The 24,190-nt window shown below is 37.5% G+C and overlaps 1 protein-coding gene across 2 annotated transcripts in view; it reads left to right on the top strand.

Annotated features, from left to right (window-relative positions):
* LOC128653527 (uncharacterized) overlaps nt 1-22,090 on the top strand; it is a 167,300-nt gene extending 145,210 nt beyond the window's left edge. The window contains exons 5-6 of one of the 2 annotated variants that reach the window (XM_053706877.1): nt 20,472-20,652; nt 20,828-22,090. In XM_053706877.1, the coding sequence (XP_053562852.1) occupies nt 20,631-20,652; nt 20,828-21,393 (588 nt within the window). In that variant the 5' untranslated portion in view covers nt 20,472-20,630 and the 3' untranslated portion in view covers nt 21,394-22,090. Of the gene's footprint in view, nt 1-20,134; nt 20,653-20,827 lie in introns of those variants that run through there. The other variant, XM_053706878.1, reaches the window with a different exon arrangement.
* The last annotated feature ends 2,100 nt before the right edge of the window (nt 22,091-24,190 follow it).

The following is a 24,190-nucleotide window of genomic DNA, read 5'->3' as shown; positions in this document are numbered from 1 at the left end:
GCTTCTTGGTGTAAAAGTTTTTTCCCTAGATTGCCTCCTCTGCTGTCTGGTTTAATCTTTTTAATGCCCCAAAATAACATTTCATTTGGGTTTCCTTTATGGCATGTTTTGAAGTGTGCGTATAATTTTGTGTTATCTCTTTCTTTTTCAATATTTAGGATGTGTTCTCTCATCCTATCCTTCAACTTTCTACTTGTTTGGCCTAGGTATTGAAGTTTGCAATTGCATTCTATTAGATATATGATATTGTTATCCGTGCATCTGATGATGTCATTTATTTTTACTTCTTTATTTGTCACAGTCGACCTGACTGATTTAGATTTGGTGCTGTGTTTACAAGATTTACACTCATGGCATGGGAAAAAACCAGATATGGTTTCATTATTAAGGTCTCGTTGGATAGTGTGGTATTTTTGTTGTTTGTACTCGCTAGGTGCTAGGATATTTTTCAGACTGGTAGCTTTTCGATATATAATATCAGGATGTTGTTTTAATCTTTTTCCAAGGATAGGGTCACTTCTTGCAAGATGCCAGTGTTTCTTTATAATGTTTTCTATCTGTTTGTGTTGGCTGGAATATGTGGTGATAAATGGAATGTGATATGGGTCTCTGTCCTCATGTTTCATCATGTTATTTTTATCCTCCAGAAGGTCCTTTCTATCTATTGATCTGACTTGTTTTTTTGTGTCTACTAGAATTTTAGGATGATATCCCTTTTCAGCAAATCTCTTGTCTAAAATTTCAGCTTGTGTGTCGTAGTCAGTTACTTTGGTGCAATTCCTTCTTATTCTCGAGTACTGTCCTTTTGGTATATTATTCTTCCACTTTGTATGGTGGCAACTTTTGTAGTCAATGTAGCTATTTGCATCTACTTTCTTAAAAAAAGTCGTTGTGGTGATTTCGTTATTTATTATGGCTATCTCTATATCTAAGAAGCTGATTTTAGTTTTGTTATGTTCATGTGTAAATTTTAGACCGAAGTCGTTGTTATTGAAGTCTAGTATGAACTCATCTAGTAGTTCCTCATCTCCTCTCCAAATGATGAATATGTCATCTATGAACCGTTTATAGAGCACGAGATTCGCACCCCACGGAGTGTTCGATAGAAATTGCTCCTCAAAATGTCCTACAAATAAATTAGCGTAACTGGGTGCGAATCTCGTGCCCATAGCTGTTCCTCTTTTTTGTATATAATGACTTCCGTTGAAAGAAAAATAGTTATTTCTGAGTATGAATTCCATACACTGCAATATAAATTCTTTTTGGGGTTTTTCCATTTCGCTGTCTTTAGTTAAAAAGGATTTTGTGGCTTCTAGGCCTTTTGAATGGTCAATGCATGTGTATAAGCTACTTACATCGCAAGTAACAAGAATGTAATTTTCTTTCCAATTAATATGATCAATTAGATTCAGGAAATGTTTAGTGTCTCTTAAGTGGGAAGGTATGTTTTTGACATATTTTTGAAGAAAGAAGTCAGTGTATTGAGATAAGTTTGATGTCAGTGAATTTATTCCTGATATTATGGGCCGTCCTGGGGGGTTGATTAGATCCTTGTGGATTTTTGGTAGGAAATAAAAGACTGGGGTACGGGGATGTTCTATTAAAATAAAATTGAATTCTTGGTTGTTTATTATGCCTTTATCTTTTGCTGAAGTGATCATTTTTTCTAAATTCTTTCTCATTTGCTCAATAGGGTTACCTGTTAATTTATTGTATGTTGTTTTGTCCCCTAATAGTCTGTCGGCTTCTTTGAGGTAATTTTCTGTGTCCATAATGACAACTCCCCCCCCTTTATCAGCCTGCTTAATAGTGATGTTTTTGTTCTCTTTCAGCTCTTTTAGAACCTCATTTTCTTTTTTACTTAAATTCCATTTAAGCTCCTTATTAATTTCCAGTTTTTCAATATCCTCTTTTACCTTTTTCTCAAATGTTTCAATCATACTACCTTTTTCTTGAGTGGGGTTAAAAGTGGATTTTTGTTTGTAATTGGTGTGAATATATTTTGATGTGTAATTACCATTATTTTCCAGAGGATTTCTCAAAAAATACTTTTTTAAGGCTAATTTTCTTGTGAATTGATTCACATTAATCAGGGTTTCAAATTTGTTGATTTTACAGGACGGGGCAAATGATAGACCTTTGTTGAGTATTGTTTTTTGTTTGTCATTTAGTATTAATTTACTCAAATTAAAGATACCTTTAGGTTCTATTTTGATTTCTTTCGTTGCTTTTTTTGATTCTCCCTCCCCTTCCTCTGTTTCCTCTAATCTTCTTTTTCCTTTCGGTGGGTCGTGTGTTTGATTTGGGCCTTCTTCTAAAAAAGATCTATGGTTAATTGTTTTGGTGGATGTAGTGGGAGTTCTAGATTCTTCTTCCTGATTTAGTGCACTGTATCTGTTCTGGTGTTCTAAATTTCTTTCTGGTGGATGTGAGGTGGTGCTCTGTTTTTTGAAATTATCTTTTGTTTTTGGTGATTGTGGTCTTTTAAAATTTTCCTTTGGTGTTTCCCTATCTGGATTTTCTTTATTTTGATTTCTCCAAGTGTGATTGTGGTTATAATTATCATAATTTTGGTTTTCAAATCTTCTTTCCCCATGGTTTCTATAATTTTGAAAATGTGAATCTCTATTATCATCTTGGTGGTTTCTATAATTTTGAAAATGTGAATCTCTATTATCATCTTGGTGGTGTTCATATCGGTTGAAAAGTGGGTTTCTATTTTCACCTCTATAGTGCTCATTTCTATTGTAATAGTGCTCATTATTATCTCTATAATTATTTCTATGTTGGTGATTTCTATTTGAATTGTGAAAGTTGTTTGAATTTTGGTAATCGTGCTGTATTTAGTTTCTGTGTTCTTGTGTGTGTTCCTCTTCCGTATTGTGTCTATGATCATCCTTGTGTGAATGTCCTGTGTTACTTCTTCCTTGTTGTAATTCTCTATTACTATGCCTGTATTCATTATAGGTGTGTCCGTTATGTCTGTAGTTGTCACGTCTGTAGTTTCTATTTCTATCATTGTCCCAGTTTCGGTGTTGATTATAGTGGTAATTTGGTCTTTGGAATCTACTTATGTAGTTTCCTTTGTTATGATTGTGGTATCTATGATAGTAATAGTTACTATCATTTCGTGTTTGATTTAAGGTCTTTCCTGTGTTTTCTTGCTCAACCTGCATGTTCCCTGTCTCAGGTTCATTATTAAATTTTTTATTGCTAAAAAGTAATCTGTAATTAGGTTGTGCTTCTTCATTGCTGTTATCTGTTTGTCTTTTATAATCCTCAATGTCTCTATTGAATTTTTTCCATTTTACTTCTATTATATCTTTGTTTAGTTCACCTAGTCTTTTAGCTATTTCTTGTTGTTTTGTGTTTAAAGAATCTGTTAGATCTGTATGTTCCAATTTTTCTTCATAATTTTGAATTTTGATCCCTAATTCCTGTGAGGTTATTTCTCTTGATTTAATAATTACTGTTATAAGTTTAAGGGAAGCTGTTTCCAGAATGTCAAACCATTCTTTACTATGCTCTTCGTTTAATTCGAACGTGCAGTCTTTTTTGAGTCGTAGTCCCCTAGGGACCATATTTTCTTTTATGTATTTATTTAAAAAAGCTAACTCCAATTTCTGTTTTATTTCCTTAAATAGAATATTTTCTAATTCGCTTATAGTGTCTTTCTCGTTTATATAATCTATTTTATTGAAATTTGAGTTCACGGGGTCAATTTTATTTGAAATGTCATCAAGAATGTTATTCCTAGTGTTAAATATGTCCATACTACGTGTTACTATCCTGATATACTTGGTTATATAAGTATCGCTTCGATTTTAAATAGCCTAAATTGCTGCGTAATAAATGCTATTGATCTCAACTATACTTAGTCACACAAATAGAATAGTTGAGATCAATAGCATTTATTACGCAGCAATTTAGGCTATTTAAAATCGAAGCGATACTTATATAACCAAGTATATCAGGATAGTAACACGTAGTCACAGGGAATCAGCATTCATTTGCGCCACCTACCTCCACCTCAGCTTATTTCTATAAAACATTGGGATATAGTTTTATAAGGTGTGCATTATTCCCCTCCTTACTTACAGTCTAATCACTATCCCAAACGCACATACATATTTTATCCCTAGACTGTTAAGAAAGGTACACCAACATCTGAAGGATGGACATATTTAACACTAGGAATAACATTCTTGATGACATTTCAAATAAAATTGACCCCGTGAACTCAAATTTCAATAAAATAGATTATATAAACGAGAAAGACACTATAAGCGAATTAGAAAATATTCTATTTAAGGAAATAAAACAGAAATTGGAGTTAGCTTTTTTAAATAAATACATAAAAGAAAATATGGTCCCTAGGGGACTACGACTCAAAAAAGACTGCACGTTCGAATTAAACGAAGAGCATAGTAAAGAATGGTTTGACATTCTGGAAACAGCTTCCCTTAAACTTATAACAGTAATTATTAAATCAAGAGAAATAACCTCACAGGAATTAGGGATCAAAATTCAAAATTATAAAGAAAAATTGGAACATACAGATCTAACAGATTCTTTAAACACAAAACAACAAGAAATAGCTAAAAGACTAGGTGAACTAAACAAAGATATAATAGAAGTAAAATGGAAAAAATTCAATAGAGACATTGAGGATTATAAAAGACAAACAGATAACAGCAATGAAGAAGCACAACCTAATTACAGATTACTTTTTAGCAATAAAAAATTTAATAATGAACCTGAGACAGGGAACATGCAGGTTGAGCAAGAAAACACAGGAAAGACCTTAAATCAAACACGAAATGATAGTAACTATTACTATCATAGATACCACAATCATAACAAAGGAAACTACATAAGTAGATTCCAAAGACCAAATTACCACTATAATCAACACCGAAACTGGGACAATGATAGAAATAGAAACTACAGACGTGACAACTACAGACATAACGGACACACCTATAATGAATACAGGCATAGTAATAGAGAATTACAACAAGGAAGAAGTAACACAGGACATTCACACAAGGATGATCATAGACACAATACGGAAGAGGAACACACACAAGAACACAGAAACTACATACAGCACGATTACCAAAATTCAAACAACTTTCACAATTCAAATAGAAATCACCAACATAGAAATAATTATAGAGATAATAATGAGCACTATTACAATAGAAATGAGCACTATAGAGGTGAAAATAGAAACCCACTTTTCAACCGATATGAACACCACCAAGATGATAATAGAGATTCACATTTTCAAAATTATAGAAACCACCAAGATGATAATAGAGATTCACATTTTCAAAATTATAGAAACCATGGGGAAAGAAGATTTGAAAACCAAAATTATGATAATTATAACCACAATCACACTTGGAGAAATCAAAATAAAGAAAATCCAGATAATTTCAAAAAACAGAGCACCACCTCACATCCACCAGAAAGAAATTTAGAACACCAGAACAGATACAGTGCACTAAATCAGGAAGAAGAATCTAGAACTCCCACTACATCCACCAAAACAATTAACCATAGATCTTTTTTAGAAGAAGGCCCAAATCAAACACACGACCCACCGAAAGGAAAAAGAAGATTAGAGGAAACAGAGGAAGGGGAGGGAGAATCAAAAAAAGCAACGAAGAAATCAAAATAGAACCTAAAGGTATCTTTAATTTGAGTAAATTAATACTAAATGACAAACAAAAAACAATACTCAACAAAGGTCTATCATTTGCCCCGTCCTGTAAAATCAACAAATTTGAAACCCTGATTAATGTGAATCAATTCACAAGAAAATTAGCCTTAAAAAAGTATTTTTTGAGAAATCCTCTGGAAAATAATGGTAATTACACATCAAAATATATTCACACCAATTACAAACAAAAATCCACTTTTAACCCCACTCAAGAAAAAGGTAGTATGATTGAAACATTTGAGAAAAAGGTAAAAGAGGATATTGAAAAACTGGAAATTAATAAGGAGCTTAAATGGAATTTAAGTAAAAAAGAAAATGAGGTTCTAAAAGAGCTGAAAGAGAACAAAAACATCACTATTAAGCAGGCTGATAAAGGGGGGGGAGTTGTCATTATGGACACAGAAAATTACCTCAAAGAAGCCGACAGACTATTAGGGGACAAAACAACATACAATAAATTAACAGGTAACCCTATTGAGCAAATGAGAAAGAATTTAGAAAAAATGATCACTTCAGCAAAAGATAAAGGCATAATAAACAACCAAGAATTCAATTTTATTTTAATAGAACATCCCCGTACCCCAGTCTTTTATTTCCTACCAAAAATCCACAAGGATCTAATCAACCCCCCAGGACGGCCCATAATATCAGGAATAAATTCACTGACATCAAACTTATCTCAATACACTGACTTCTTTCTTCAAAAATATGTCAAAAACATACCTTCCCACTTAAGAGACACTAAACATTTCCTGAATCTAATTGATCATATTAATTGGAAAGAAAATTACATTCTTGTTACTTGCGATGTAAGTAGCTTATACACATGCATTGACCATTCAAAAGGCCTAGAAGCCACAAAATCCTTTTTAACTAAAGACAGCGAAATGGAAAAACCCCAAAAAGAATTTATATTGCAGTGTATGGAATTCATACTCAGAAATAACTATTTTTCTTTCAACGGAAGTCATTATATACAAAAAAGAGGAACAGCTATGGGCACGAGATTCGCACCCAGTTACGCTAATTTATTTGTAGGACATTTTGAGGAGCAATTTCTATCGAACACTCCGTGGGGTGCGAATCTCGTGCTCTATAAACGGTTCATAGATGACATATTCATCATTTGGAGAGGAGATGAGGAACTACTAGATGAGTTCATACTAGACTTCAATAACAACGACTTCGGTCTAAAATTTACACATGAACATAACAAAACTAAAATCAGCTTCTTAGATATAGAGATAGCCATAATAAATAACGAAATCACCACAACGACTTTTTTTAAGAAAGTAGATGCAAATAGCTACATTGACTACAAAAGTTGCCACCATACAAAGTGGAAGAATAATATACCAAAAGGACAGTACTCGAGAATAAGAAGGAATTGCACCAAAGTAACTGACTACGACACACAAGCTGAAATTTTAGACAAGAGATTTGCTGAAAAGGGATATCATCCTAAAATTCTAGTAGACACAAAAAAACAAGTCAGATCAATAGATAGAAAGGACCTTCTGGAGGATAAAAATAACATGATGAAACATGAGGACAGAGACCCATGTCACATTCCATTTATCACCACATATTCCAGCCAACACAAACAGATAGAAAACATTATAAAGAAACACTGGCATCTTGCAAGAAGTGACCCTATCCTTGGAAAAAGATTAAAACAACATCCTGATATTATATATCGAAAAGCTACCAGTCTGAAAAATATCCTAGCACCTAGCGAGTACAAACAACAAAAATACCACACTATCCAACGAGACCTTAATAATGAAACCATATCTGGTTTTTTCCCATGCCATGAGTGTAAATCTTGTAAACACAGCACCAAATCTAAATCAGTCAGGTCGACTGTGACAAATAAAGAAGTAAAAATAAATGACATCATCAGATGCACGGATAACAATATCATATATCTAATAGAATGCAATTGCAAACTTCAATACCTAGGCCAAACAAGTAGAAAGTTGAAGGATAGGATGAGAGAACACATCCTAAATATTGAAAAAGAAAGAGATAACACAAAATTATACGCACACTTCAAAACATGCCATAAAGGAAACCCAAATGAAATGTTATTTTGGGGCATTAAAAAGATTAAACCAGACAGCAGAGGAGGCAATCTAGGGAAAAAACTTTTACACCAAGAAGCCAAATTAATATTCGAAATGGGCACTCTACACCCAAAAGGTCTAAACAGTGAAATGGACTTAAACGCCATCCTGTAGTACACCCCAAACCAAATTATCTATGGACCTTAACTACATCCGGATTACACAATAGTCATATATTAAACACATCGAGGAATAACCATATTCAAGATGTCTAATAATTTATTAGACATACGAAATAATATAAAAGACACTTCCAAACATTCCAGACGCAAAGTTAAAGATGTACTAGTCCATAGCTATAATAACCAGTTCATCGCTATACGATCCAATACTCCAAACCTGGAGTTAATGATGTAATCAAACAACAGTTTTAGTTAGGGATACATATATGTTAGAACCCGTCCACTAAGAATAAGTCACACATTAGAAATTCTAGGTGTTATAACTTCTGACCAACAAACTCATGATATGTAAAATATGCATAAGTCAATCTACACCATAGATTAATTGGTCGACCCATAACCACAACCCTAAAACAATTTTCATAATACTAAATATCATATTTAAACCTTACCGATAATTTTACCTTTAAATTTTACCTTTAAATTTTACCCAAAGTTAAAGTTTACGCCAATAATGTTTTTTACGCCTCAAAACAAACTAGCGTATAGCCAGAAATATCTAAGGTACGCATTAACCCATATCATAATGTGCACAACAATAAATGTATTTTCACAGACCACAAAGTATAAAATTTCTAAAAAATGTGTCTGTATGGAATATATCCCAAAATCTAGATATATGTTTAATAACATACTCCTTATAGCCAAGTTGCAATATCGTGCACAATAATAAATTGAAGATCCACAAATGATAAAGTACGAATATCTGTAAAATTTGTATATAAGATAATTTATCCAGAACCAATTCATAATGACGTTAAAACTAACTAGAAGCGAAAATTACAATAATTTCTTACTGGCAGTCTAACAGTTAACCGAAACAGGTATAAATAGCTGGCCAATCTACTCATCAGGTATCTTGAAAAAGGCTTGGAAGCCGAAACGCGTTGATACCCGATCACCCTCACACAGATTTGCAGGACACAAGAGCAGCACCTCCATCCAAAAACTTCAAAGAACTCAGCCGGACCGGTCACTGACCGGCAGCAAACGGAGGCAGAAGAACAAACAACTGAAGCGGCAAAGATCCCACACCTCACGAACAAAGTATCAGGAACCAACATCCTTTAAAGAGCTAAATCGGTCACTGACCGACAACACATTAAGCGGTCACGGGAACCGCAGGAAATATTCACACGTCAGTGTGAATCACCACGAAGATTATCATCATCCTTCGCTTACTGCAGGTGGAACTTAGACTGCAATAAGTCATCACAGCGGCATATATTTAACCGCTAGAACGCTTAAACATCACGACTCACCTAGGAATCAAGGGAATCAAACAGCGGCATATATTTAACCGCAGCATTCTCCAACAAAAATAGTGTCATCAGACGGATACACTAAAGAGAATCAAACAGCGGCATATATTTAACCGCAGTATTCTCCAACGCACAAAGTGTCATCAGACAGATACACTTAAAGGTACTATAAAGCGTAATAAAATACAGCACTATCCGCAATAATATAATATAGTGAACCATCACGCAGTCCCGGCCTAAACTGTAAGGTTAAAACGTTTTTAGACCGTATGTAAATAACACTGTAACTCAATGTGGCATAAAATTACTTCAATGTATTAATATCCTTTTATCATTTTATATATTTCTATCGTCATTTTATGTACTTAATACTTCGAAGCATTTTATATTTCTTTTAAAATTCACGTATCTTCTGACACCGGTGTCAATATTGTGTAAAGTGTATACATATATATATTTTAAGATTTAATAAATTGTTTTATTATCATCAGCATATTGGCATTTATTTTATGTAAGGAGTATATTATTAATACTTAGTCACACAAATAGAATAGTTGAGATCAATAGCATTTATTACGCAGCAATTTAGGCTATTTAAAATCGAAGCGATACTTATATAACCAAGTATATCAGGATAGTAACACGTAGTCACAGGGAATCAGCATTCATTTGCGCCACCTACCTCCACCTCAGCTTAAATATATTAACCCCTAATCTGACCCCCCTACACCGCCGCCACCTATATTAACCCTAATTATATTAGGGTTAATATAGTTAATATAGTTATTATATTATATATATTATTAATATAGTTAATAATTAATATAGTTATTATATTATATATATTAACTATATTAACCCTATCTAACCCTAACACCCCTAACTTAATTATTATTGCAATAAATCTAAATAATATTAATATTAACTAAAATATTCCTATTTAAAACTAAATACTTACCTATAAAATAAACCCTAAGATAGCTACAATATAATTAATAATTACATTGTAGCTATTTTAGGGTTTATATTTATTTTACAGGTAACTTGGTATTTATTTTAACTAGGTACAATAGCTATTAAATAGTTAATAACTATTTAATAGCTACCTAGTTAAAATAATTACCAATTTACCTGTAAAATAAATCCTAACCTACGTTACAAATACACCTTCTGTAACATATCTCAGCCTAATATCACTGTCCCTTTAAGACTGCCTTCCCTGCTTCTGACAATCATGCTGGTTTGGGCAGTATTTGCATTCAGCTTGCCTGCCTGATTAATCATTCATGCATCTGATTTCCTTAGCCTCTTTTTAAGTCTTCTCAGGCCTAATGTGCTTTGCATTAACTTTGAAGTTGTGATCCTGAACAGAGGTCTGTGACTGTTTCCTGCAAGAATTCAACCAAGTTATTCAAGCTACAGCCTTTCCTATGTCCTTTGCTTAAAACCATCAAATCACAAGTATCCAAATAATTCCATTTTTGTTACCTGGACTCTGCTACTTAAACTCTGAACTTTATTATAAATCAAGTATACAGTGAGTGCAGAATTATTAGGCAAATGAGTATTTTGACCACATCATCCTCTTTATGCATGTTGTCTTACTCCAAGCTGTATAGGCTCGAAAGCCTACTACCAATTAAGCATATTAGGTGATGTGCATCTCTGTAATGAGAAGGGGTGTGGTCTAATGACATCAACACCCTATATCAGGTGTGCATAATTATTAGGCAACTTCCTTTCCTTTGGCAAAATGGGTCAAAAGAAGGACTTGACAGGCTCAGAAAAGTCAAAAATAGTGAGATATCTTGCAGAGGGATGCAGCACTCTGAAAATTGCAAAGCTTCTGAAGCGTGATCATCGAACAATCAAGCGTTTCATTCAAAATAGTCAACAGGGTCGCAAGAAGCGTGTGGAAAAACCAAGGCGCAAAATAACTGTCCATGAACTGAGAAAAGTCAAGCGTGCAGCTGCCAAGATGCCACTTGCCACCAGTTTGGCCATATTTCAGAGCTGCAACATCACTGGAGTGCCCAAAAGCACAAGGTGTGCAATACTCAGAGACATGGCCAAGGTAAGAAAGGCTGAAAGACGACCACCACTGAACAAGACACACAAGCTGAAACGTCAAGACTGGGCCAAGAAATATCTCAAGACTGATTTTTCTAAGGTTTTATGGACTGATAAAATGAGAGTGAGTCTTGATGGGCCAGATGGATGGGCCCGTGGCTGGATTGGTAAAGGGCAGAGAGCTCCAGTCCGACTCAGACGCCAGCAAGGTGGAGGTGGAGTACTGCTTTGGGCTGGTATCATCAAAGATGAGCTTGTGGGGCCTTTTCGGGTTGAGGATGGAGTCAAGCTCAACTCCCAGTCCTACTGCCAGTTTCTGGAAGACACCTTCTTCAAGCAATGGTACAGGAAGAAGTCTGCATCCTTCAAGAAAAACATGATTTTTATGCAGGACAATTCTCCATCACACGCGTCCAAGTACTCCACAGCGTGGCTGGCAAGAAAGGGTATAAAAGAAGAAAATCTAATGACATGGCCTCCTTGTTCACCTGATCTGAACCCCATTGAGAACCTGTGGTCCATCATCAAATGTGAGATTTACAAGGAGGGAAAACAGTACACCTCTCTGAACAGTGTCTGGGAGGCTGTGGTTGCAGCTGCACGCAATGTTGATGGTGAACAGATCAAAACACTGACAGAATCCATGGATGGCAGGCTTTTGAGTGTCCTTGCAAAGAAAGGTGGCTATATTGGTCACTGATTTGTTTTTGTTTTGTTTTTGAATGTCTGAAATGTATATTTGTGAATGTTGAGATGTTATATTGGTTTCACTGGTAAAAATAAATAATTGAAATGGGTATATATTTGTTTTTTGTTAAGTTGCCTAATAATTATGCACAGTAATAGTCACCTGCACACACAGATATCCCCCTAAAATAGCTATAACTAAAAACAAACTAAAAACTACTTCCAAAACTATTCAGCTTTGATATTAATGAGTTTTTTGGGTTCATTGAGAACATGGTTGTTGTTCAATAATAAAATTAATCCTCAAAAATACAACTTGCCTAATAATTCTGCACTCCCTGTACTTTTGGTTATCATCACTCTCTAATTATAACAACTGCATCTTACTCAGAACATTATAACTATTCTCTGCAACAAGTTGTCATAGCTGAAATATCCTTCTACAAATATGTTAACATATTCAGAACTCTGCATCTATGTGTTCAGTTAAAAGCTTTCATGTGATTCTCCAATATATGCACAAACAGTAATTGATGCCTAAAACATGCAACTTGACTAAACCTGTGCTGCTCTGCTTATTACTGACATACAGCTATATATAATATTATGTACTGTGAACCTGCAACAAACCTTAGTTTGCATATATTTGCACAAACAGTAATTAATGCATAAAAGTTGCAACTTGTCTATCACCTGTGCTGCTCTGCTTAATTCTGACATACAGCTCTATATAATATTATGTACTGTGAACATGCAACAAACCTTAGTTTTCATCTAAATGTCAATCTTCTACCAGTTTACTCTAAAGCCTTAACATTCCACATTGCTATATTTTTCTCTCATTAAAACCTGAAGCTACTCCTATTAAGTAACTATAAGTCACAGTGAAGTCAGAATATATTGTATACAAACGTTGCACTCTCCATTTATTCTACAATAACTTCTAGCAACTATGAATCACAGAATATCATCTATCCACGTCCAGTATACTCTTCCCCGGGTCAGGGGTCGGTGTCTTCAAATCCCTACCACTGCCCCGAGGATCTGTGTCCTGAGCGTATGTACACCGGATCATGACAGAAAGTTAATGCCAAAAAAAAAGGATCCGCAGTGGTAGTGGATGCACCGACCCTCGAAGGAAAATAAAAAATGACAACCTATCTCAGACCCAAGCTGTCCCCAAAAGAAAAACAGAAGATTTTCATACTTTTAAAAATTTAAAGACACAGTACTCCCATTCTAGACTATCCTCTACTCATGTTCGTGGTTACCATTTTGGTGAAACTGATCCTGAATCTGACTATGAAAATGAAGAGGATGTATTCATAGATTCATCAGAAAAAATTCAGATCTTTAAAGATTTAAAGAGACAAGACTACTGTTCCAGAATACCATTTACTACTCCTGTTTGTGATTCCCATCCTGGTGATACTGACTCTGAGTCTGAATATGTCAATGAGGAGGATGACTTCACAGATCCAGCTGAACTGGCATTAGACTGGTATGAGCGCAACTTTAATTCACCACAAACCCAGACTAAACCTCAACCTATTGGCTATAATGGCATCCTTGGTAGCTATATTTACAATATAGATGATATAGACAGCTCGCATCATGAAACCTCTCATGAAAATACTAATCTTCCTATTTCTGATATTCCCATGGATTCGTTAGATTGGACAGATTCAGAGCCGGAAGAAAAGACATCCGGTTTACAGACTGCAGTTTGGAGAAAAGGTTCCCTCAATTACTATGCTGATTTATTACATCAGAATTATGCATCCAGTGATGAAGAGGATTTCTGTTCTCAACCTGATATAAGGTACTACAGGCCACAGTGGCACCACCCTAAGAAACCTCATATAGGGAAGAAATATCAGTTATCTAAGCTCTCAAAAAATAAAAAGAAGAAAAAGAAAATCTTTCTGCCTACAGAAAATCAGAAGTGTAAAGAGGAAACTCAGCCTGAATCTCCTGTTTCAGTTTCTGTTGTGCCAGATCCTCTTTTGCCTCATGATACTGTCAACACCAAGTTGGATGTTGTCTCTAGTCACCATCAGTCTGTTTTTAAATCATCTAATGGTATCACTTCTCAGACTCTTTGACTACAAACACTGTGTCCAACTACTGATTTCTTACATCCCTCTCATGCTGCCTCAATGTCAATAAAACCTGTGCTAGAAGCAAAAGATAATTTTGATCCAGATATACAACCTTTCAGTTTACCAGAGATAGTCCCTGGAGAATTTAGCTCTGATATTCAAACTCAAATAAGTATGCCTGCTGACCCCCAGACAACTTCTCAGTCATAATCTTGTATCACAATTCCTCCGCTTCTACCTGAGAGTGGCATATTTCAGTATACTTCACCTTCTCAATATTCTTCTGTTACTGCATCTAAGAAATTGTTTTCCTTGGGAGATACTTCGCATCAACCTACATTTTCTACTACATCCGTTTCCTGAACAGGAATTCCTGATACTGAACCCTGTGTGGACAACATTGAACCTAGTTCGCAAGTGGACGTTCTTGACCCTGAAATTTGTACAAAAGTTCTTCAAGAAGATTCCCCAGTGGCCATTCCTGTCCCTGTTTTCCATGATGATACTACTATAAGTCACAGTGAAGTCAGAATATATTGCATACAAACGTTGCACTCTCGTTTATTCTACAATAACTTCTAGCAACTATGAATCACAGAATATCATCTATCCACGTCCAGGATACTCTTCCCCGGGTCAGGGGTCGGTGTCTTCAAATCCCTACCACTGCCCCGAGGGTCTGTGTCCTGAGCACATGTACACCGGGTCATGAAACCTACACTATCAATAAATTAATTAAATAAACTACAATTATCTAAACTAAAATATAATTAAATACACTAAACTAAATTACAAAAACAAAACAAAACTCTAAATTACAAAAAATAAAAAAAGATTACAAGAATTTTAAGCTAATTACACCTAATCTAAGCCCCCTAATAAAATAACAAAGCCATCCAAAATAAAATGTCCCTACCCTAAACTAAATTACAAAAAGTAATCAGCTCTATTACCAGCCCTTAAAAGGGCCTTTTGTGGGGCATTGCCCCAAAGTAATCAGCTCTTTTACCTGTGAAAAAAAAGAACAACCCCCCATTACAACCCACCACCCACACACCCCTACTCTAAAACCCACCCTATCCCCCCTTAAAAGAACCTAAGTCTAACCCCCAAGTGGTCCTTACCTGTCCTGAAGACCGGCGGAGAAGGTCCTGTTCCAGGCGGAGAAGTCTTCTTCCAGGCAGAGAAGTCTTCTTCCAGGCGGCGACCTCTTCTTCCTGGAACCAGCCGGAGCAGAGGAGTTGAAGACCGATGACCACGGAGCTGAAGACCGTCCTCTCTGGAACTGAAGACCGGCGATGCAGGAACTGAAGATCGGCGACTTGAATTCCTATTGGCTGATTTGAGCCTTCAAATTTAAATCAGCCAATCGGATGAGAGCTACTTTAATTCTATTGGCTGATTTGAATAGCCAATAGAATAAGAGCTATTGTAATTCTATTGGCTATTCTAATCAGCCAATAGAATTACAGTAGCTCTTATTCTATTTACTATTCAAATCAGCCAATAGAATTAAAGTAGCTCTCATCCGATTGGCTAATTTAAATTTGAAGGCTCAAATCAGCCAATAGGAATTCAAGGGACGCCATTTTTAATCGCGTACCTTGAATTCCGATTCAGTGTACGGCGGCGATCGTATGAAGAGGATCCTCCACGCTCCATGGCTAAGGTCTTCAGTTCCTGCATCGCCGGTCTTCAGTTCCAGAGAGGATGGTCTTCAGCTCCGCGGTCATCGGTCTTCAACTCCTCCGCTCCGCGTCGGCTGGTTCCTGGAAGAAGAAGAGGTTGCCGCCTGGAAGAAGACTTCTCCGCCTGGAACAGGACCTTCTCCGCTGGTCTTCAGGACAGGTAAGGACCACTTGGGGGTAGACTTAGGTTTTTTTTAAGGGGGGATAGGGTGGGTTTTAGAGTAGGGGTGTGTGGGTGGTGGGTTGTAATGGGGAGGGGGGTTGTTCTTTTTTTTTCACAGGTAAAATAGCTGATTATTTTGGGGCAATGCCCCACAAAAGGCCCTTTTAAGGGCTGGTAATAGAGCTGATTACTTTTTGTAATTTAGGTTAGGGTAGGGACATTTTTTTTATTTTGGGGGGCTTTGTTATTTTATTAGGGGGCTTAGATTAGGTGTAATTATCTTAAAATTCTTGTAATCTTTTTTTATTTTTTATAATTTAGTGTTTGTTTGTTTTTTGTAATTTAGTTTAGTGTATTTAATTATATTTTAGTTTAGATAATTGTAGTTTATTTAATTAATTTATTGATAGTGTAGGTGTATTTGTAACTTAGGTTAGGATTTATTTTACAGGTAAATTGGTAATTATTTTAACTAGGTAGCTATTAAATAGTTATTAACTATTTAATAGCTATTGTACCTAATTAAAATAAATACCAAGTTACCTGTAAAATAAATATAAACCCTAAAATAGCTACAATGTAATTATTAATTATATTGTAGCTATCTTAGGGTTTATTTTATAGGTAAGTATTTAGTTTTAAATAGGAATATTTTAGTTAATAATATTAATATTATTTAGATTTATTGCAATAATAATTAAGTTAGGGGTGTTAGGGTTAGATAGGGTTAATATAGTTAATATATATAATAACTATATTAATTATTAACTATATTAATAATATATATAATATAATAACTATATTAACTATATTAACCCTAATATATTTAGGGTTAATATAGGTGGCGGCAGTGTAGGGGGTCAGATTAGGGGTTAATATATTTAATATAGGTGACGGCGGTGTAGGGGGATTAGATTAGGGGTTAATACATTTAATATAGGTGGCGGCGGTGTAGGGGGGTCAGATTAGAGGTAAAAGAGCTGATTACTTTGGGGCAATGCCCCGCAAAAGGCCCTTTTAAGGGCTGGTAATAGAGCTGAATACTTTGGGGCAATGCCCTGCAAAATGCCCTTTTCAGGGCTATTTGTAATTTAGTTTAGGGTAGGGACATTTTAGTATTTTAGGGGGTAATACATTTAATATAGGTGGCGGCGGTGTAGGAGGATTAGATTAGGGGTTAATACATTTAATATAGGTGGCGGCGGTGTAGGGAGATTAGATTAGGGGGTAATTTTAATATAGGTGGCGGCAGTGTAAGGGGGTCAGATTAGGGGGTAGTACATATAATGTAGGTGGCGGCGGGGTAGGGGGCTCACATTAGGGGGTAATATAGTTAAAATAGGTGGCGGCGGTGTAGGGGGATCATATTAGGGGGTAATATAGTTAATGTAGCTGGCGGCGTGGTCCAGGAGCGGCGGTTGAGGGGTTAATATATTTATTGTTAGGAGTGAGAGGGGGGATTGCGGATAGAGGGGTATACATGTCTGGTTATTTTTGGGAGGCGTGTTAGACAGTAACGGCAGATTGTATACTTTAGTAAGTTTTTTTTATGCGACGGCAGTTTCTAAAGTGCCGTAAGTCACTGGCGACTCCAGAAATTTGTACTTACGCAGATTTCTGGACATCGCTAGTTTGTCAGACTTACAGCACTTTAGCAACTGCCGGCGCCGTATATGAGATGGCTCGCTGTGCAAGCTGAAACTACAGGCGGCGCAGGTTTCCACGCTTGCGCCAAAACCTGCGTCCTAAATGCTTACTGCATGGCATGATGAGAATTTTATTTTTTTTCTGGTGTCATTAACAATGGAATGCCAGCATGGTTAGAGACTTTTAATATATTATATATTTAGAAAAAGTACCCATGAATGAAACTGCCTGCTTTTTTAATGCTATGCCCAAGGAATACCTATTTAGCATTTTAATGATTAGGAATTTATTATAATAATTGTAGACAGTCCAGAATAAAACACACAACATATTTGGCTTGCCTGACTCATATGCCATTTATACCATATCAGGGATGTACATCCTTCTCAATGAAAGGCCTCATTAATATCTTCCAATTTTTAAAATGTTGTCAAAAGGAAAATATATTTGTCTCTTAAAATAGAATTATAGAAATTGAAAACCTATAAAAATAGACTTAAGTTAGGAACGTATAAAAATAAATGAGCTCTCAGCTAGGTGAGCTAGCATTCTGTTGCTGCAAATGGGGAGATATACTGCAGTATTAGTAGTATACTGTATGGGGAAAATAATAAAATGTGCGAATGCCAAAGCTGTCCTACCTTTTTCGATCCAGGCTGAGGCTCTGTCTGTCAAGTGCATGCCATGCTGCAAATGCCTGCTGACGGTGTCCCACCCAGTGCCTGCCATTCAGAAGCAGCAGCATATGTGCCACACTGCCTATGCTATGAGCCAGTGAGTAAAGTCCCGTGCGCGCTATTACCCCGCCCCTTCTCCTTGCCCCCAAACGAATCAAACTACATCTGCCTCCTCCTGTCATGGTCCTGGGGTCTTCCACAAACATCGCCATAAAAATTCTGAATTTGAATGACAGACAGTACTGTCAGTGAGAGTCTGAGTTGGGACACAGACTCAGGTGGGCAGGGCTTGTGTGGGTGATGTCATCAGATTCTGCACTATGGGTCCCGGTTAAAAAAAAATAATAATTGTACATTATACTTGCTATGTCAGTGGGCCCGTTCGGTCTCCTCATCCCGGCCGGGCCCCTGACTGTAGTCACCCCCTGATGGCAGCCCTGTGTACAGGTACTTAGTAGTAGAAGTAGCCTTATGTCCAATATCTCTGATAACCACATAAATGGTTGTAAAATATAATGTTAACAATAACACCTGGCAGTGAGAAAAGACTTTCAATATATATATATATATACACACACAATTTAATTAAACTGATTGTCAGCCTCATAGGAAAGATGGAGTCAGACAGACGCATACACACCCTATGCCACACCCAAAACACACACACACACAATTTATATAGTGACACACCCTTATAGCATACATATATGCACTGCAGATACTCTGATGGAACATTCACAGAACCTGTACAGTGCACAAATATGTGTATTGCTTTCCTTTTTTTTTTTCTAGCACTAACAAATTCTAAACATACCTGAAACACATATTTAAAGGGACAATGTACTGTAAAATGTTGTCCTCTTTAACCCCTTAGTGACCACAGCACTTTTCAATTTTCTTACTGTTTGGGACCAGGGTTATTTTTACATTTCTGCTGTGTTTGTGTTTGCTGTAATTTTCCTCTTACTTATTTACTGTACTCACACATATTATATACCATGGAGAGGGATAGCCAGAAGGGATGATGGGAGGGGAGATGCCAGAGAGCCCCAGAGAGCAGGCACATCCAGGAGAGGGACAGAGGGTGCACATGGGGACAGAAGGGGGGAGGAGGTAGAGGATAGGGAGGAACCCACACTGCCTGGGACATCACAGGGAGGAAGCAAAGTGGCCATGGAGGATGAGAGGCTGAGATGTCCCAACTTCTTATTTGAAGAAAATGCTGCCCTAGTCCAGGCCATCATGGACAATTACAGTGCCCTCTTCGGACAGGAGAAGGGCAAAGGCAGTGCCAAAAGAAGAAAGACTGCATGGTTGGAAGTAGAGGATGCCTCAACAGTATGGCCCCGCAGAGGAGGACTGTAGAGGGCCTGAAAAAGAGGTGGAATGACTGCAAGAGGCAGGTCAAAGAGAAGATGGGAAGCTATCCACCAGAAGGGAATAGGCGGTGGGCCAGCTCTGGACATAGAGTACAACACCTGGCAGGAGATAAGCAGTTCCCTGAGTATCACAGCAGTCCGTGGACTTTCAGGGGCTCGTGACTCAGGGGCTGCAACCATAGCACATCATGCTGGTGAGTAACACCCCACACACCTGTATTATATGTAGTTGCGATATAACATCCTTTAATATCACACATTCATGTACACGATGAGGAGAATGGTATTTGGCGTACTAACAAAAACATCTACAATTATACTTGACATTACTGCTACATAACACAATGCAATTCATGATAAGAGGTGGAATAGTGCAATACTAACATGTCTCAGAGTAACACAGGCCACAAGCCACATGTAGAATTTTCATTAAATGGACACTATAGCCATCCCAATACGTTTAGCTCAATAAAGCAGGTTCTGTGCCTAGATCAGGCTAAAGTAAATTGTGTGACCATTGTGTCACTTAAAGAACACATTATTTCATCATTAACATGTACACATAACTGTATGAATGACATCCCTGTATACTGCTCATATATAAATCCCTCATAGAACAAATCACAATGTGCACATGAATGTTATAGAGTTTGACATGAGAATCAATATAGGCACCTAGCATGTATCAATGTACATTGTATGCCCACATGGACATATATCTGACTGTACTAATCCCTCTTATCCTTTGACTCCTCCTCAGAACCTCTTGTCACGAGGATACAAACAGCCATGCCACCACCACAACAACCACCACCACCACCAGTCTTCAGGCAACCGCACGAACAGTATGCTCCCAGGCATGAGCATGGTTGGATGGCTTCAGTTGAGGACTCGGGAGTGATGCCACCGCCATTGCCATATGACCTCTGGCAATCCCACGGGTATACTGCTCATATTCAAATCCCTCATAGAACAACTCACAATGTGCACATGCATGTTTATAGAGTTTGACATGAGAATCAGTATAGGCCCTAGCATATATCAATGTACATTGTATGCCCACATGGACATATATCTGACTGTACTAATCCCTCTTATCCTTTGACTCCTACACAGAACCTCCTGTCACGAGGATACAAACAGCCATGCCACCACCACCACAACAACCACCACCACCACCAGTCTTCAGGCAACCGCAGAAACAGTATGCTCCCAGGCATGAGCATGGTTGGATGGCTTCAGTTGAGGACCCGGGAGTGATGCCACCGCCATTGCCATATGACCTCTGGCAAGATTCCTGGCCAGAGGAATATCCTTCCTTTGGCTTTGAGGGGGAGCCAAGACAGCCACAAAGGGTCCATGTATTTACACCCCCCACAACACAATCTCATTTCAGTCATGGATATTACCCACAGACTATGTCACAAGAAGTGCCGATTGTAGAGACTGAGTGGTCACACACTGGTCATCAGTGGGACTACCAATCAACCATGAGAGCTCCACCATCCTCATCCATTGGACGAGCTTCACCATCCTCATCCATTGGACGAGCTCCACCATCCTCATCCATTGGACGAGCTCCACCATCTGCAGATGGAAATACAGCAAAAACTACAGCTGCCCCTCAAGCAGCAGAAGATACAGCTGAACCTGACCCTTTAAGCAGCAGAAGATGCAGGTGAACCTGACCCTCAAGCAGCAGAAGATGCAGGTGAACCTGACCCTCAAGCAGCAGAAGATGCAGGTGAACCTGACCCTCAAGCAGCAGAAGATGCAGGTGAACCTGACCCTCAAGTAGCAGAAGATGCAGGTGAACCTGACCCTCAAGTAGCAGAAGATGCAGCTGATTCTGCCCCTCAAGCAGCAGAAGCTACAGCTGAACCTGCTCCTCAAGCAACTGGCAGCCCTGTTGCTCAAGAGCCTGTGGATGCATTGTATTCTCCCCTGGGTGAGGAATACATTGCACTCCAGAGGAGGCTCGTGGCAAGCACTGAGAGCATACAAAGAGGCCAAGAGAGGTTCTTCAGAAACCAAGAAAGGTTCATCAGGAGCCAAGAGAGGTTCTTCAGTGGCCAAGAGAGGTTACATAAACGTAGCATAGAACTGCAGAGGGACATGGCAGCATCATTAAGTTCAAATGTTCAAAACCAGTCACAGATGATGCGAATTCTGTCTGATATGCAGATGGACAAAAGATGGAGAGAACAAAATCGACTCTTGGGTGTGTTGGTTGAGCACTGCCTCCTCTGTGGCCAGCACACCAGCAGAAACACCAGAATTTGCTAAAACCAGGAGAGCAAGGCAATCCACTACAGGCACCTCAACTCCCTCATCCAAGAAGACAAAAAATAAATAAATATTATTATAGTTCACCATAAACCTTGGCCTCTGTTATTTACCATGTAATTGTCATACACATCCATGTGAGGTGTGTTTTATTACACTAATATTGTTAAAACATATAATATGATCTGTGTGGAAATGGCAATAAAAATGGCTAATATTATCATGTTTATGACATATTCTTGTACTATAACTCACATCCACATAGTTGTTTATGAAGGGTACATATAGTAATATTCACTTATAAGATGTAAATCAATGTATCTCACATCCAATATAAATTGGCACATGGGTATATATAATACTGATGTTACTGATAGGATGTGCATTTTCAGCTGTTTTGAGGCTGCAGGTGAGAGGTTGTGTTGTTTGTGATTGGTTTGACACAATTGCAGAGGAGGAATATTGATTATAATAATAAAGTGGGCAGCAAGGTTTAAAGGGACAGTTTACTCAAAAATGTTTTAAATTGTCCCCAATGATCCACTTTATCTGCTGGAGTGTATTCAATTGTTTACAAGTATTTCCTTTACCCTTTTGATTGAATTTGCAATATTTTATTTAGCATGTGGTATCCCCACCCATCCTTAAAGGGACAGTCAACACCAGATTTTGTGTTGTTTTAAAATATAGATAATCCCTTTATTACCCATTGCCCAGTTTTGCATAACCAACATTGTTATATTAATATACTTTTTATCTTTGTGATGAACTTGTATTTAAGCTTCTGATCACATGACATTTTATTAATTATCTATTGACTTTCATTTTATCCAATTAGTGCAGTGTCTGCCACAATCCATGTGCGTGATCACAATGTTATCTATATGGTTTACATGAACTAGCTCTCCCCTGTTGTGAAAAGCAAATGAAAAAGCATGTGATAAGAGGTGGCCTTCAAGGTCTTAGAAATTATCATATGAGCCTTCCTAGGTTTATGTTTCAACTAAGAATACCAAGAGAACAAAGCAAAATTGGTGTTAAAATAAAATTTGAAAATTGTTTGAAATTACATGCCCTATTTGAAACATGAAGGTTTTCTTTGGACTTGACAGTCCCTTTATATATTTTGGCCTCAAGGCCAAACTGTCGGCTAGATTTAGAGTTTTGTCTGTAACGACCCGCGTAGCTAACCCTGGCTTTTTTCTGGCCGCACCTTTAAAATAACTCTGGTATTGAGAGTCCACCGAATGGCTGCATTAGGCTCCAAAAAAGGAGCGTAGAGCATATTTAACGCAACTTCAACTCTCGATACCAGAGTTGCTTACGGACGCGGCCAGCCTCAAAAACGTGCTCGTGCACGATTCCCCCATAGGAAACAATGGGGCTGTTTGAGCTGAAAAAAAACCTAACACCTGCAAAAAAGCCGCGTTCAGCTCCTAACGCAGCCCCATTGTTGTCTATGGGGAAACACTTCCTACGTCTGCACCTAACACCCTAACATGTACCCCGAGTCTAAACACCCTTAACCTTACACTTATTAACCCCTATTCTGCCGCCCCCGCTATCGCTGACACCCTGCATATTATTTTTAACCCCTAATCTGCCGACCGGGACCGCACCGCTATTATAATAAAGTTATTAACCCCTAATCCGCCTCACTAACCCTATAATAAATAGTATTAACCCCTAATCTGCCCTCCCTAACATCGCCGACACCTAACTTCAAACATTAACCCCTAATCTGCCGACTGGAGCTCACCGCTATTCTAATAAATGTATTAACCCCTAAAGCTAAGTCTAACCCTAACACTAACACCCCCTAACTTAAATATAATTTTAATCTAACGAAATTAATTAACTCTTATTAAATAAATTATTCCTATTTAAAGCTAAATACTTACCTGTAAAATAAATCCTAATATAGCTACAATATATATATATATATCAGCCAATCAGAATTTTCATACCTTAATTCCGATTGGCTGATAGAATTCTATCAGCCAATCGGAATCCGAGGGACGCCATCTTGGATGACGTCCCTTAAAGGAACCGTCATTCGTCGGGAAGTCGTCGTCGGAAGAAGATGGGTCCGCGGTGGAGGTCTTCAAGATGGAGCCGGTCCTCATCGGATGAAGATAGAAGATGCCGCTTGGAAGAAGATGGTTGCTGGTCCGGATCTACTCTTCTTCCCGG

Source organism: Bombina bombina, chromosome 3 (assembly GCF_027579735.1).
Source record: "Bombina bombina isolate aBomBom1 chromosome 3, aBomBom1.pri, whole genome shotgun sequence".
Taxonomy (NCBI): Eukaryota; Metazoa; Chordata; class Amphibia; order Anura; family Bombinatoridae; genus Bombina; species Bombina bombina.
The sequence above is the reverse complement of the archived record's forward strand: the minus strand, read 5'-3'. Positions and strand labels throughout refer to the sequence as shown.